This window comes from Ursus arctos, unplaced genomic scaffold (genome assembly GCF_023065955.2).
Source record: "Ursus arctos isolate Adak ecotype North America unplaced genomic scaffold, UrsArc2.0 scaffold_22, whole genome shotgun sequence".
NCBI classification, from domain to species: Eukaryota; Metazoa; Chordata; class Mammalia; order Carnivora; family Ursidae; genus Ursus; species Ursus arctos.
In genome coordinates, this window is record NW_026622897.1 from 58,096,758 (window position 1) to 58,112,383 (window position 15,626).

The 15,626-nt window shown below is 50.2% G+C and overlaps 2 protein-coding genes across 2 annotated transcripts; both read right to left on the reverse strand.

Moving 5' to 3' along the window:
* Positions 1-1,647, reverse strand: LOC113248247 (ubiquilin-3-like). The gene has a single exon (XM_026489616.3). The coding sequence runs from the start codon at positions 1,645-1,647 to the stop codon at positions 1-3; it is 1,647 nt and encodes a 548-aa protein (XP_026345401.2).
* A 10,679-nt stretch (positions 1,648-12,326) lies between these two features.
* Positions 12,327-14,294, reverse strand: UBQLN3 (ubiquilin 3). The gene has a single exon (XM_026489619.3). It carries the CDS (start codon positions 14,292-14,294, stop codon positions 12,327-12,329), a length of 1,968 nt encoding a protein of 655 aa, XP_026345404.2.
* Positions 14,295-15,626: the final 1,332 nt, after the last annotated feature.

Consider the following 15,626-nt stretch of genomic DNA (forward strand, 5'->3'; position numbering starts at 1 on the left):
CTACTTCCCCTCCCCTCCCCTTCCCTTTCCTCCCCCTCCCTCTCCATGAGGTGGTGCACTGTAGGCATCAGCTGGAGGGACCGGGGCCTCTGGTACCCCCAGCAGCCTCTCAACGGCAGCGTGAATGTCTCCTCCCGCGGCCATGAGGGCCTGCAGATTGGCATCATGGTTAGCAAACCCCATAACCTTCAGATGCTCCAGGTCTTGCTGGTAGCAGCCTTCAGTGAGGAGGGATGAGGGTAATGAGGATTGTGTGGACTGGGAGCAGGCATTGGCCAATGCCTGGAGAAGCTGAAGAACAGCCAAGGTGGGCTGCACAGAGTCTGCTCTCTGACCCTGCCCTCCACCCCTGGTTTCAGGGGGTTCTCTAGTCCCATGTGGCCTACCTGGACCCCACAAACAAGGTGCCAGCCCAGGCACCTCCTTGGACAGTATCTGCAGGCCCTTTTCTATCTGTATCAATGCCTGCAGGGCTCGTGGGTTGGTCAGGAGGGGAAGTAGCGGCATACAATGTCGCAGGGGGCTTCCAGCTGCCAACGGGTGTAGCAGAGTTGGATTCTTCTGCAGGACGTGCAAGGCCCTACGCAAGGCAGAGGGCGAGGGTCTCAGCTGACTGGTTACAGTGGCTCTCCCTGCAGGCTGCTGGCTCTCCTGGGAGAGAAGATCCTGGCCCGAGTTTACATCTGGCATGCCAGTCCCACATCCTGGATTGGCCTGATTGGAGGCCACACACCTGGCCTGGGTAACTTCTCCTGCCCTGACCTTCTGCACCAATGGCCTGGCTGGTGCCAAGGCTGTGGGGATGGCGGTAGGGTCAGTGTTGACGTGAGGGCTGGCCTCCTCTTTGCAAAGCTCTGAACCTGGGTTGTGGCCTTTGGAGGCAACCAGCGGGGCCAGGGCGAAGAGCAAAAGCTGCTGGATATCAGAGCAGACTGGACGCATAGCATTGTCACCACCTGGCACTGCCTTCAATGCCTCCAGCCCCCGCTTATCGACCTGCAGGAGCTCCTGTTGCCGGGCTGGGTTCTGCAAGGATTCCAGAGCCTTAAGAGCTGACTCAGGTTTCTGTACTAGCCTTGAGGATTCGGGAGCGTGGCTGGCATTGGCTGGTTTCTCATTTGCCAGGCCTTGAACCACAGGGCTCTCCAAGAGCTGCACCACTGACTCAGGTGCGGCCATTAGGAGTTGAGCCAGCTGGCCAAGAAAGTCAGCCAGATCGGGTGAGCTCCGGGCCAGCCGGCCCAGCCGGCCCAGCCTGGCCAGCATCCCGGCACTCTCCGAGGTGGAGGGTTCAGAACGATGCGTGCAGTGGCCAGTGGGGCCTGACAGGGTTCTGGGACCAGGCAGCGTTCCTTTCAGATGGGTCCTCACCACCAAGTGGACCGTAGTGCCATCCAGGATGCCACGCTGGCTCAGGATGTCTTGATCCCGGAGGATCTTTCCAGTGAAGATGAGCACCAAACGGTTGGTGTCACAGTGCAGGCGTTTGGAGATCTGTTTCTTAAAGTGGTGGACGCTGCTATTTTCCGCCAGCATAAATTCCTGGCAGTCCTGTGGGGTCTTGACAGACACTCTGATGATGCGTGATGACGGCTCCCTACCAGACACCAGCCGGCTGTCCCCTGCTTCTTCCCTAGCCCGAGCCATACTCCTCAAGAGCAGAATGCAGGACCGCCCGAGGGCCTGTAGAAGCCCAGGTGCTGCAGAAAGCACACCTGGGTGCAGGGACCAGCAGGTGTTGAGGGAGGTCCACTCACCCACGACCCCCGGACTCCACTTCCTAATGTAGCCTCAAGGTCACCTGGCTCCCATAGAGGTGTTGGCTGTCCTTCGCCAGGGCCAGCCTTAAGGGATATGATGTCAGTGATGAGGTCACAGTTGAGAAGTACACCCGCATGGGGGAAGGGCAGAGGTCTCTTCCACCTGCCTGAGGTGGGCTGTCTTTACAACTTGACTTAAAGAGCAATAGGAAAAAAATTAACTATTTCTCTCTAGAAACCTATTGTGCACCAGCCAATTTCACTGTTGAAAATCATACCACCTGAGACTGGTAAACGAATATAGCAAAGTAGGAAAGGCCCTGGTCTAAGTGCTGCTTCTAGCCACCTGTCTTTCACTAAACGGCTGTGTACTGACCGTGGCCCAGTCAAGGCCACGAGTTCCCTTGTTTCCCTATGAACAGAAGGAAGATAGGTACGGTCAGTCCGTGCAGGCACAGCGGGGGCTGGAGGGCAGCTTGTGTCTCCGAGGCCACCGGGCTGAGTAACTTACTGACGCAGTTCTAAGGAAAATAACATCATGTTCCCCAGGAACTTCTGAACTAAGTCGCTCTCAAAGACATAAACTGTGATCTCAACTCTCCAGCATTAGAGCTGAGGCAAAATAAATTCTAAGAAAGTAATAGTTTTACTCTAGGTCTCTATGACTTAACAGTGATTAGATTTAAGATCCATTCAAAGAGGAAAATCGTCACTTGGGAGCGGACGTATTTCAGCTGCAAAAGCAGAAAAATGATGATTCTCTAAGGCACTGTTTTGACCACTCCAGGCAGGTGGGACCCCAGGTAAAGTCTGTCAAATCTCTGCAGCCATTGTATTGTTTTACTGTGAAGATGAACACAGCAGGCTGCCAGGCTTTTGCCATTATATCCTTGACCCTTTTTCTGATTCTGGCATTTCCAAGGGCTACAGAATTAGCACTCGGCTGTCTACAATACCACCTGCCGAACGTTCTGCTGGACGTGGGGAACACGTGGTCCCTCTACAACTGGATTTTGATATATATTCTTACACGTGGACTAGTTTGAATCAGTGTTTCCTATATCCAACCGATATCAAGACTCTGACAAGTTGTAATTCCTGAGTTTAAAAGACCTTCTCAGTCTGAGGAGACTTCACAGAGTGAGCCTCGTGGCTGGCTGGCAGCAAGCCGTCTAGTGAGCCTTTCCTGGGAATGCCCAGATCTCAGAAAAACTTCTACCGTAAGGAAATTACTAACAAAACCAATTCCTCTGGGAAATTTTCTTTGAGTTTCAGCCAGCAGAACTGGATCTTCAAACTAAAGTTCCTGGCTTTTCATTAGCTAATAAATTAATACGTAACAGGAGTTGAAGAACATTCTGGGGGACAGTTATCCAGAATCGCTTTCTCATACCTCATGTTTCCAGGGATTTTTTTTTTTTCCTCCTGCATAGCCTGTGAGGTGAAACATGCCTTTTCTCCTCTCTTTCAGGCTGGAGACCTGGCATGTCTCCTTCCCAAGCACCCACTGACAGCCCTTGCCAGTCCGTTCACATACTGTGTCTCAGTGAAGGAGCCCTGCCCACACCGTCCACTGAGTTCTTCAGCACAAGAATCTCCCTTCATCCTGCCCGAGAAGCCAACGTCATTGGAATATTTGACATTGTACCTATATTTCTTTTATAGTTGGAAAATAAAATAAAACAATCAACTTGCTATTTGTTGGATCAATTTAAAACTTACCACTTAGGACAAAAAAGGGGGAACGTGGACTCTCAAGAGGAAAATAGCGCTGGTTTAAGTCCCACTCCTACCACTTAATAACCTTCAACAAGTCATTTACCTCCTTTAAGCCAGGGTTTCATCCCCTATAAAATGGTAGTTTTTCACAGATTTGTTTTGAAGATTTAAGGAGATAAAGCATATAAAGTGCAAACCAAAGTATCTGACACAGAGCAGACGTTTGTCAAATACTGAGTATGATTTCCACACCAGAGTCACTGCTGATCTTCGGCACATCCTGTGGTCAGGCCCCTAACTAGACTGGGACACACGGAGAACAGATGTGCCTGCCAGGGTTGACCGCATGCCCAGAGACATGTTTAGCTGCAGATAATGGAGATAACTCCAAGCAGCCTGGGGAGGGGAGTGTGGTATCTTCTGTTAGACCCAGGACTCCAACTAGATTCAGTAAAATGCTGACCTTATGCACCTGATTTAAAGTGTATTATAATAAGATCTAATTTCCAGAAAACATATTACATTCCCATATTTTTCACAGAGATTGGCTAATTTTTCTTATCCTGATAATACTTTTATTAGACATCAAGCTATATGAAAAGCTCAGTATTTTTTTCTAAGATTTATTTGACAGAGAGAGCAGGGGGAGCGGCGGGCAAAGGAAGAAGCAGGCTCCCCGCTGAGCAAGGAGCCCCATGTGGGACTCAGCTGAAGGCAGACGCTTAGCTGACTGAGCCACCCAGGAGCCCCAAAAAGTTCAGTATCATATGCAGTTTCACTGTTTCTTGTCAGCAATTTGCTTCAGAAAGATCTAATGAGAGTTTTGATTTTTTTTAACCAAAATTGTCACCTGGGAGAAGACGACCCCTGGTGGCCATGCTAACTGAGCAGGAAGTGCTGTAAGGATTCCCATTAAAAGAGAAATGCCTGATTCTGACCTGCTAGTGAGCTGTGATTTCCTTCCTATAATACATTGAGTAGGTTTGAGCCAAGTGTAGTTTATAAGTTTAATTAAACTGAAAAAGACCCTCTGATGGGAGTAGCAAAGACCGCCTCCATATCGCTTTTGCAATAAAATCCAAACTCCTTGTCTAGCTACAGAAGAGCCTCCCCTGTTCGGACTCCTACTCATCTCCTTGACTTCCTGATGATGATTTTCTCCTTTTCTACAAACCTTGGCCACACTGGCCTCCCTTTTATATCTGACACAGGCCAAGTGCCTTCCCATACTTAAAGTCATTGCAATCGCTGTTCCCTAAGCCTTTAATGCTTGTCTGCCTAATCTTTACAGGGCTCACCCTCTTACCTTTCAAATCATCTCTTCACAAAGCCCTTCCCAACCATTCCGTATCTTATCAGTCTATTTTAATTATCTGCATAGAACATTTATTTATTTATTTATTTATTTATTTATTTGACAGAGAGACAGCCAATGAGAACGGGAACACAAGCAGGGGGAGTGGGAAAGGAAGAAGCAGGCTCCTAGCAGAGGAGCCCGATGTGGGGCTCGAATCCAGAACTCCAGGATCACACCCTGAGCCGAAGGCAGACGCTTAACGACTGCGCCACCCAGGCGCCCCTGTCATTATTTCTTCTTTACTATTCATTTATGTTTCCATGTCCCTTCAGTAGAATATAAACTCCATGAGAACAGGGATCTTATCCTATTTGCTACTGTAACCCTGTTGCCAGTAAACAATAAAAAAAAAAAAATACATGTAGGAAGGAAGAAAGGAAAGGTGGGAGGGAGGGAGTTGAGGGAGAAAGGGAGATTGAATGAAAGACACAGACACGGGTTTATTGTTATGACAGTTTGTGATGTTTTGCTCACCTCAATAAATGCCCAACAATAGGATGAATGTGGAGCAAGCATATGTGAGAATCCTTTGTTGTCATGATAAATGGAATCATATAGAACAGTGAATGAACTCTTGTCTCTCTCTCCACAAACCTGTTTCTCCCATAACCTTCCCTATCTCGGTTTTACAAGCAAGCCCGCCCAGGTCAGAGCAGAATCTCCACTTACCACTCCCTGCAGCCCCTTCTCCCTTCTCAGACCGTCATTCGTTTAGTTGTTCAGGCCAGAAACACAGGAATCACCCCTGAGTCCTTTCTTTTCACATTTAATTTATCAGTAACTATTCAGGGCTTTTTCTTCGACATGTGTCCTGACTCTGATCACCTCAACTCTCTCTCTCCACCCAGTGTGGAGCCAAATGTGTGGCTTGAACTCACGACCCTGAGATTGAGACCTGAGCTGAGATCAAGAGCCGGATGCTTTACCGACTGAGCCACTCAGGTGCCCCACCTTGACATTTCCAGGAGCCTCCGAGCTGGTGTCCCTGCTTCCTCTCTCCGTCCAACAGAGTCACTACCTCCCACAGTAGCAAATACAGATCAATTAACCTCATCTCTTTACACAAAACCACCAAAGGTTTTCCTGTGATACTTGAATTAATCTAAATGCCTTCCCAAGTCTAAAACGCTCTGCTAATTTGGCTCCGGGCTGACTGCCTGACCCACCTCCTGAGCACCCTGCCCCAGACTCAGCAGCCTTCTTACATTCTGGAACGCACCCTGCTCGTGGCTGCTTTTTAACTGACATCCCATTTGTCTCGGAACTCAGAACTCGTGCTCCTGACTTTCGTTTGCTCAGTCGCTTTATTCACCACATCTCTGCTTCAACGCTGTCTGGAGTCATGAGCTTGATGATCACAACCCCGGAAGAGGCCACCTGTCAATCCCTGTCTCTTTACTCTGTGTCTCTTAGCCTCTCCCTTTGCTTGAAATTCCATCATGGGGTATGTCTGCGTCCTCTCCTCTGGCTTCACAAAGGCTGGGCTTTGTGCTCTAGACCACCCCCCGTCTCCAGCACCCAGCACAGAACCTGGCGGAGAGAGAGGGTTCAACTAATGTTAGCTGAATGAGTAAATGAACCCCAATTCCTCCCTTCCCTTAACCTTGCACATCTGATCTTATCAGAACGGTTTGTCAATTCTAGCTCCAAAAATTCTGCAGTTGTCCACTTCTTGCCATTTGCCCTTGTGGGGAACCCCAGTCTGAGAAGGGGCAACACCATCCCTTACCTGGATGATGGCAAGATCTTCTGTCTTGACTTGGTTTCCACCCTGCCAGCCTCTCATTCCTGCTCCACAGAGAGGAGCAAGAAATCACTCCACACTCGGTGGGAGGCAACAGAGCCCTGCACCACCCTGCCCGCCGTCTCTCCCACCTCACCTTGAAGCACCCCCGCACCCCCGCCCATTCTCACTACTCTGGACACACTGGCCTTCTTTCCTTTTTCTTCAAACGTGTTGAACTCTAACCTAACTCAGGGAACTTCTTTACACTTTCCCCCCTGCCTGGAACATTCTTCCCCCAGCTCTCTGAATGTCTGGCTCCCTCTTACCCTTCAAGTCTCTGCAGAAATACTCCCTCCAGAGAGATACACTCCGACCACTCTTCTAAAAATATATACCTCCTCCCCCTAAATGCACTAGCCAATTACCTGCTTTATTTCCCACATGAAATTTATTATGATTCAATTATTGTTTTTGTAGTAGAATAGAGATTAAGAGTGCGGCCCCTAGAAACACAGGTTCCAATCCCAGCTCCAACTCCACCACTTCCGAGCTGTGCAACCTTGGATTAGACACTTAACATTCCCCTGCTTCCTTTACCTATCTGTAAAATCGGTTAATGACAGTACCGACCTCCAGGGTGGTTGCAAGAATTAAAAGTTAATAGGCACAAAGCTTATTGAACGGGGCCTCGTTCTCAGTGCTCTGTTAGCTATTACTTCTATCTCCTGTTTGTTTGTTGGAAGTCTCTTATCGCCGCTAGATTGCGAGCACCTTAGGGCAAAAACCATAGCTATCTTGTTCACCACTGAATTCCAGCACGAGGCATAGTTTCTGGCATACAGTAAGTGTTCAGGAAATATTGGTTAAACTAATGAGTCGCAAAAGGCTCCTTTGTAACTTGGAAAAAAAGCTCCCTGACTTATTATCAAGTTAAACAGCCAGGTTATGAAACATTACGTACAACAGATTCACAGGTTTGTAACATGTTGGAAGGACAACCGCCGTGGTATTAGCATTGCTAGTTTTTAACTTCTTAATCTACTTCTCTGTATTATCTGATACACACAGTTGACCCTGGAACAATGCGGAGTTTAGAGGCACTGATCCTGTGCAGTAAAAAATCCACGTATAACTTTTGATTCCCCAAAAATGTAACTACCAATAGCCTTCTGCTGACGGGAAGCCTCGGCGATAACATAAACAGTGGATGAGCCCGCACTCTGTATGCTATGTGCGTTACATTCTGTACTCTTACCATGAAGTGAGCTAGAGAGAAGACAGTGTTATGAAGAGAACCATAAGAAGGAGAAAACACATTTACAGTAGTGTGTGTATATTTATCGACAAAATAAATCGCATCAGGCTTCAGGCTCCCTGGGAGCCTGATTCTTCCTCTCCTACTCCCCTTGCCTATGTTCTCTCTCGCTGGCTGTCTCTCTCTTTTATTTATTTATTTGACAGAGAGAGAGACAGCCAGCGAGAGAGGGAACATAGGCAGGGGGAGTGGGAGAGGAAGAAGCAGGCTCCCAGTGGAGGAGCCTGATGTGGGGCTCGATCCCAGGACCCTGGGATCACACCCTGAGCCGAAGGCAGACGCTTAATGACTGAGCCACCCAGGCGCCCCCTAAATAATAAAATCTTAAAAAAAAAAAGAAAAGAATTGATAATGTAACTGGTAGTAGCACAGTTCCATCACAACCATATCCACCCTGAAAATGTAATGGAAAAAAATCTCACCTAAAATAACCAGAAAAACGTAACTTTTAAATAAATCCAAATGTGTAGGACTAATATAATAAAAGAAGTTAAAAAAAAGTAATAAAATAAACCACAGTTCTTTTATTATTGTCGTTGAAGTACAATTGACATACTATACCCTATTAGTTTCAGGTGTGCATTATAGTGCTTTGACAATTTTAGGCATTATGTCACCAAACGTCATTACAATATGACAACTATATTCCCTATGCTGTATATGACATTCCCGTGACTTATTTATTCTATGACTGGAAGTTTATACCTCTTAATCCCCCTCATGTATTTTGCTTACTCCCATCCCTCCCCCTCTGTTCATGAGCAGTTGGAGAAACCACTTCCTTATAGAGAAACAAAGGAAATTTGAATGGAAATATTCCTTATTCTCCCATCCAAGTACTAACCAGGCCCGACCCTGCTTAGCTTCCGAGATCAGACGAGATCGGGCACGTTCAGGGTGGTATGGCCGTAGATGAAACACTCCTTATTCTAAAAGGAAAGACTGCCAATTGTAAATTTCTCAGTTCTCTCTAATTTACAAATGTAGTGCAAAACCAATCAAGATCTCATTTGGCCTTTTCTGAAGTTTGACGTCTACTTTAAGTAGATGCAGATAAATAGACAAAATTAAACAATGGTATTTTGCAAAGGAATAATGAGTCAAGCATTGAACATTTTGGCATTAAGTATTTCAAAGTTAAAACAATTTAAGAAGCACGGCACTAGTCAGTTAAATTTTTTTAAAAATACCATAAATAACATAAGGAATGGCAAAGGAAATATTCCAGTCCACTGTGGGTATTTGCAGGGGGGCAAAGGTCCCAATTAAATGCTACAAAGCCCTCTCCTTTTTACTTTTTGTGGGTATGGATTGAAGCATGAATTAACTTGACCAAGGCAGTGGTTAAGAGTGTGGACTCTGGAATAGACTATTTTCAAATCCTGCCTTTGCTATGCGAGAGCTGTACAAGGTTAAGCCATGAACTTTCCCCTCTCCCTATGCCTCAGTTTTGCTCATCTGGAAGATGGGAATAGTAACACGACCTGCATTAGAGGACTATTGTGTGGATTCAGGTATAAAGAGCTTGGAACAGGGCTGGCATTTGTTATTATTATTTAAAGTTAAATGTAAGTAGTGAAACCCTAAAATACCTAGAAAAAAATGTGTGTGTATTTATGACAGGGCTATTAGGAGAAGAAGAGGAAGAGGAAGAAGGAGGAGAAGGAGGAGGAGGAGGAGAACAGGTGCATAGAATCACTTCCTGTTGCTTGCATAACGCCTTGCTCTTACCTTGTCCAGCTACCTGGCTGGCTACGAGGTACAGCATTACAGACTTCAGTGCTGTTGCTGCAGCTGCTTCCTTTTTTCTTTTTTCTTTCTAGCAAATCTCTTGGTCTGAAGAAAGGGTACATTTTTTTTGCGAGGAGCGAGGCACTAGACCCAGTATCACGCAAACTGACCGTGCTTCTCTCCTGCACGTACGCAGGCCCTGCTGTGCGTCCTCTCCAGGCACAGGTCCTGGATTTAGACCTCTCACAGAGGGTGAGAGTCACCGCAGGGAGCAAATGGGACATCCGGAGAAGCCTGCTGTTTTGGTCACATCCGCCTGCGGGATCCCCTCTTCCCCAAACTCCAGTCCCCATTTCCCCAAGCACAAGCCCCGTCCATCAGTTCACGTCTGCGTCGTCTCTCTAACCACTTTCTCATTTGGTTGCTCACTTCCTCACTCATCATTCAGCCTTCTTTCGTTCAGTCTTTACTGAGTGCTTCCCTTGGGCCAGGCCCTACATTAGATGGAGCCCTAGGCGGAGGACAGTGACCTTCCCTGTCCCAGGAACCCCCTTCTCCTGGACACTGCCTCGGAGCCAGACATGCGGCTGAGGAGTTCAGCCTCCAATGAGGCTAGAGCGAAGATGCCACACACCCAGGTCCACTGTCCAGGGTTCTCCTAACACGGCCTGAAAACATCCAGTGGACACTGTCCTCCCTAGTCACGATTCCCACCTGCTTAGACCCAGATTCCCACCTGCTGTCTGCCCTGGGGTTTACCTCAAATGAGCCCGCATGCCTCCTTTGGCCCGGAGGAAAGGCAAATGAAAGCAATCTTTCCCGAGGCTTTTTCTCAGATACCTGGCCTTTGGAGGATTGAAACTAGAGTTTGCGTGGCACACTGTCCCCAGTCAGAGGCAGCCCCACAGCACTTGCTTTATTGGTTGCAGGAAACAGAGAGGCAAGACTTGCCCCTGCTTTCCTCCCTAGCCCACTATAAACAGCAGTTCCTTTCATCTTGACAGCCCTCCCCACGGAGGGGAGGGAAGAGGCGGTAGAAGGGGAGCTTGAAGCCTCCTGCTTCACCTAGAGATTGAAACCTAAAGCAGTGGGAGAAAGTTGCCCCCAAAGCAGCTGAGGCATGCTGGTTGCTGAAGGTAAGACGGGTTGGTGCACATGTCCTGGGCCCTGCTCCTCCAAGTTCCTAAAAGGACACCCGACGCTGAGTCTCTGATGTTTAAGCACACGCCATGACCACTTTTACTGCAGCGGTCCCCTCCCTCAAAGCCCCTTTTCCTCCCGGGACAGCAATATAACATCAGTGTTTGTGTTTGCATGTCAGTTCTGAGATCCACCTTCAACAGACCGTGCTCCGCATGTAGGCCCGAACACCTGTACAAAGCCGTGCCGTGTCAGGGTGTATTTAAGTGTGACTATGCCCCATATGTTCGTGCATTGCTCCAGTGTTTACCCCCGTGGGTGACGCCGGTTTGCTCACTTGACTTATGAATCGTATCACTCTTATCCTGGAAGTACTCGGGTCAGGGGCAGCACCCTTGAGTGCAAACACGACTTTAGTCGGAGAGGCCGAGGGCACATCCTGGTGTCGTACACTGCCTGCCTTCGCATCTTTGTTCCTCCTGGCTCTTCCGCTGGGACGCTCTCCCTTCTCCTGCCACGTGTCTGCCAACCTCGTTCTTACCACTCTAAGATTGCAGCTCGGAGCGCGTACTCAGGAAGCCTCCCTGGCCCCCCACACAAGATCAGGCCGTGTGCTACTCCACAGCCCGCGCTCTTCGCAGCCCCTTTCACAGCTTGCATTCTATGTAACGAGTAGTCTTCACATACAGTTTGAGGGCTCTGGGCTCCCAGCCCAGCGCCTCCTGGAGGAGGCTCCCGTCTCTGTCTCACATCGGCTCTCTCTCCACTAGCAGAGCGCTGCGGGCAGGGGGATACTCCATTTCTGAGCGGGCGGCTGCGAGAAAGACAATATCCAGGACAAACTGTGTCCACCAGGGACAGTACTTGTGTAACCTTGCGAGATTAGGGAATCTTAGAACTCAGCCTGAATTCTTGGGGCTCCCTATCGACTCAGGAATCAGCCTCAAATTCGGAAAGTGAGAGCCACCTGTGGGGTAGTCCTCAGGGGCAATAGAAAGAATGAACCGTGCGTGCTTTGCAGGCAGGCCGCTGTTAGGAACGCTCCAAGGAACACAGCACCTGGGGGTGGCTCCTACAGGACAGCAGATCTGGGGGACCTCTGGAAGGACACCAGGGGAGCTGCAGGCCTCGGCTCACCCTCGTTTGTTCTCCACGACTCTTTGAACCTCAAAACTTCAAGCTCACCCTCCAAGCCATCCCACCCCTGCAGACAGAGGTCTCATCACCAGCTTCTCTCCGTCCCCTTTCCCCCCTGGCCCACAAAGAACTGGACTCAGGCAGCAGCAGACACTGGAGATTGGATGTAATTGCATCTCAAGATAGGCATTAGCAGAGCTCAGACTGGGGCCCCAAGATGGTACAGTGGCAGGGGTGGTTGGGTCACTCGCAGCACCCCCACCCTGTTTCTGGCTCTCATTCTTCCTCATTGGCTCTGGAACAACATTGTCTCCACAGTAAAGGGCATCATAGTGGATTTGGTTCATAGTGTGCAGCTGCATTCAAGAACGGGGGAGTTCGGGTAGTGGGATACGGGGAAAGGGCACAGAGGGAAAGATCTGGCTTGAACAACTGGGGCTCCTACGCCTGCCTCAACTTCTCCACGGCAGCATCCACATCACCCCCCGTGGCTATGAGGGCCTGGAGATTGGCTTCGGGATTCAGAAAGCCCATCGCCCGCAGCTGCTCTAGCTGCGCCCGGAAGTGCGTCTCGGGCTGCGGCTGCTGGGGGTTGGCGCCAGCTAGAGCTTGCAACAGCTGGAGGAAAGGGGTGGAATAGAGGCCCAGCTCCACAGAGCCCTGTGCTGGGGGACCCTCAGGAGCGGGGGCCGGAGGGGCATCCTCGGGCATAAGGGCGCCCTCTCTAGGCTCTGCACCGCCTGCCACGCTTCCCAGCCCTGCTAGGCAAGGCATGAGCCAGAGGAGGAGGCGAGGTGCTTCGGCAGCCAGGATCTGCAGACCCTGCTGAATCTGTAGCAGGGCGTGCATGGCGCGAGGGTTGGCCACGGCGGCCTGAAGGTGCAGTAGCCCCGGCAGCTGCCGGCGCATCTCGTCCTGCAACGGTGGGACCTGGCTCGTGCTGGTAGGCCTCAGAGACCTTGGGTAAGCTGGTGGGGGCAGCCAGGCATGCTCAGGCATCCCGGGGGTAGCTGCCATGGGGGACGGCGGCGAAGGGACAAACGGCGCCCTGTCGGCAGCACGCCCTAGCCCTAAGACAAGGTCAGGCATGTTGGTGCTGTGGCCAGCGGAGCCATTCCCTGCACCACCTTGGCCTCCATCTTGTCCAGTACTGCTCTCTGGGGGGTATCTCAGGAATGATGGGCGAGAGGACTTTCCCTTGATGGCTACCGACTCTTTGCGGAGAGGCTGGCCTGACTCACGTTCCTGGGAGGAGGACGAAGTTGGGGGCGTTCGATTTCCTGGTGGTGGTGGTTCTTGGCTCGGATTGAGGGTGGATGAAGTCCCTTGCAGATAGGTTCCCAGGGACTGGGGGGTCTCACGTAATTGCTGAAGATAGTCATAGAGCCCTATATTGCCCAGAATGTTGGGAACCCTGTTTCTAGTTTCAGATACATCCTGGTCCCCGGGACGCCTGCCTCGCCTGCCTCCTGAGCTTCCATATGTGGAAGCCCAGGGGTTGGGGAGAGGGTCACAGTTCTCTGTCCTGGAAGGTATGCTGCTGCTGCTGGTGGCATTAGCAGTAGTGGCAGCAGCAAAGGGATTGCCACCAAACCGCTCCTGTACCGCATTAAGCATCGGGTCCATAATGTCTGTGTACATGGTACGAAGCACATTGTAGCCACCGGGGATGCTCTCCAGGTTACTGAGCGCCCGGTCCTGGCTACGCATCATCTCTTGCATCATGGCTGGGTTGCGTAGAAACTCCAGCGTCTGCCGCATGATTTCAGGGTTGTTGAGAATATGCCCGATCTCGGGGTTGTGCTGGACCAGCTGCTGCATATGGGGGTTGTCAAGAACCAGCTGGCGCATTAGGCCTGTATTGGACAGCAGACCCTGGATGAAAGGGTCATCAATGATCTGAGCCACAAACTCAGGCACAGAGACATGCTGCCACATCAGTGAGCTTGGCTGGTCAGAGAAACTACCAGAGGTCAGGCCTAGCCCGTTGAGGCCTGTAAGAACACCTAAACTAAAGGTGGGTGGCCCGTCTGCTGGGTAAATGGAGCTTGGTTGAGGGAATGACCCAGGGCTGGGGGCTGGGGCAGGGACTGAAGCAGCCGGACACTCAGTGCCCATGGTACGGCGTTGCATCTTGATGACCAGGTGGACAGTGAGGCCATCTCGCACTCCACACTGTGCCAGTGAGTCAGGGTCCTTGAGGATTTTGCCAGCAAAGATTAGGACCAGCTGATCAGGGTGGGCCTTAAAGCGCTCGGATATCTCTTCCTTCAGCTGCTGGATGGTGCAAGTGTCTGTCACCGAGAAATCCTCCTTGTCCTTGGGCGTCTTCACTGTCACCTTGATGAGGTGGGGATCCTGGATCGGTGCTGGGCTGCCCTGTGGCAGGGCCTCTCCGCTTTTGGCCATGGTGGGCAGCAGGAGGCCCAGGTCTGTGGGGACACAGCTGGGGGATGGGGATGGGGTACCAAGATCATCCTTTCAGGCAGTGGTGAAAGTAGGAAAGGTGAGCGGGAAGAGGGCTTGGGGTCTCAGGGTGTGGGCACAGGGAGTCTGCGTGGAAGGGGCAGTGAGGTCCTCGGGATGGGATGCTTGTGGAGGATTATGGGTCTGAGTGGTGTTGGGTCGGGAGAGGGAAACTGGATGCCCTGAGAAAGAGGTCTATGGTTGGTGAGTGAAGGGCAACGGCAGGAAGAAGGGTCTGGGTCGGGGCATACATACCAGTCAGCTGTGGCCCCGTCCTTCCTCTTATACAGGGCTCCAAACCGCCCTCATCTTGCTAACAGCCACCCCTGAAGCCTTCTGGGCCGGAACCCACTCCATCAGGTCACCTCTGTGACCTCAGCACTGACATCACAGCCTCACACAATGGATTCTTGAGATCTCTCCGAGGTGCCCTGTATCCCCAGGAACTCCACCACCCCCCTTTACCTCTTCTATTTCCTTTACGTTGACGGCTTCTTCACAGTGAGGGGCCTGGGCTGACCCTTCCATCACAGGCCAAGAGCCCTACTTCCGCACACCTGTGTGTGGTGCGTGGGAATCAGCCTAGGATTGCACAATTAGGAAGGCTTAGCCCCCTCTGTTCCCGTGAAGACCCAAATTCAGCTGCACCCTGAATTGTTCTTCCTGGCATTCTATGTTTCCGTCTTCTCTTTGATTCAACATTAGCCGTGAATTTTGTATAGAGCTTCAGCATATTGACTTCCTGATGGGCAAGATCAAGAATATGAGAGAGAGGCCAAAAACGACATGCAGTTTTTATTTCACTTTTTAAAAATATTAGTTATTCCCCAGAAGAACCCAAAGAATGCATTGGCAATTTACTGATATTAAAAACAACAACAGCAGGGCATGAAGGTGTGTGTGTGTGTGTGTTTAAGATTTTATTTATTTATTCATGAGAGACTGAGAGAGAAAGAGAGAGGGAGACAGAGGGGGAAGGAGGCTCCCCACTGAGCAGGGAGCTGATAGAGGACACGGTCCCAGGGCCCTTGGGATCACGACATGAACCAAACGCAGACGCTCAACTGACTGAGCCACCCAGGTGCCCCAGGGAATAAAGTTGTTAAATAGAAAACCCAGAATTCAGAGTCACATGCATTTGAGATGTTTATTTTATACCCAAATGGACATGAAGGGAGGGAGTTCCCTACCGCGAGTCTACAGTTCATCAGCATGGGCAGAGTATTTAGAATCATAAGACTCGTGAGTATAGTAACAGGATAAAGGTAAAAAGAC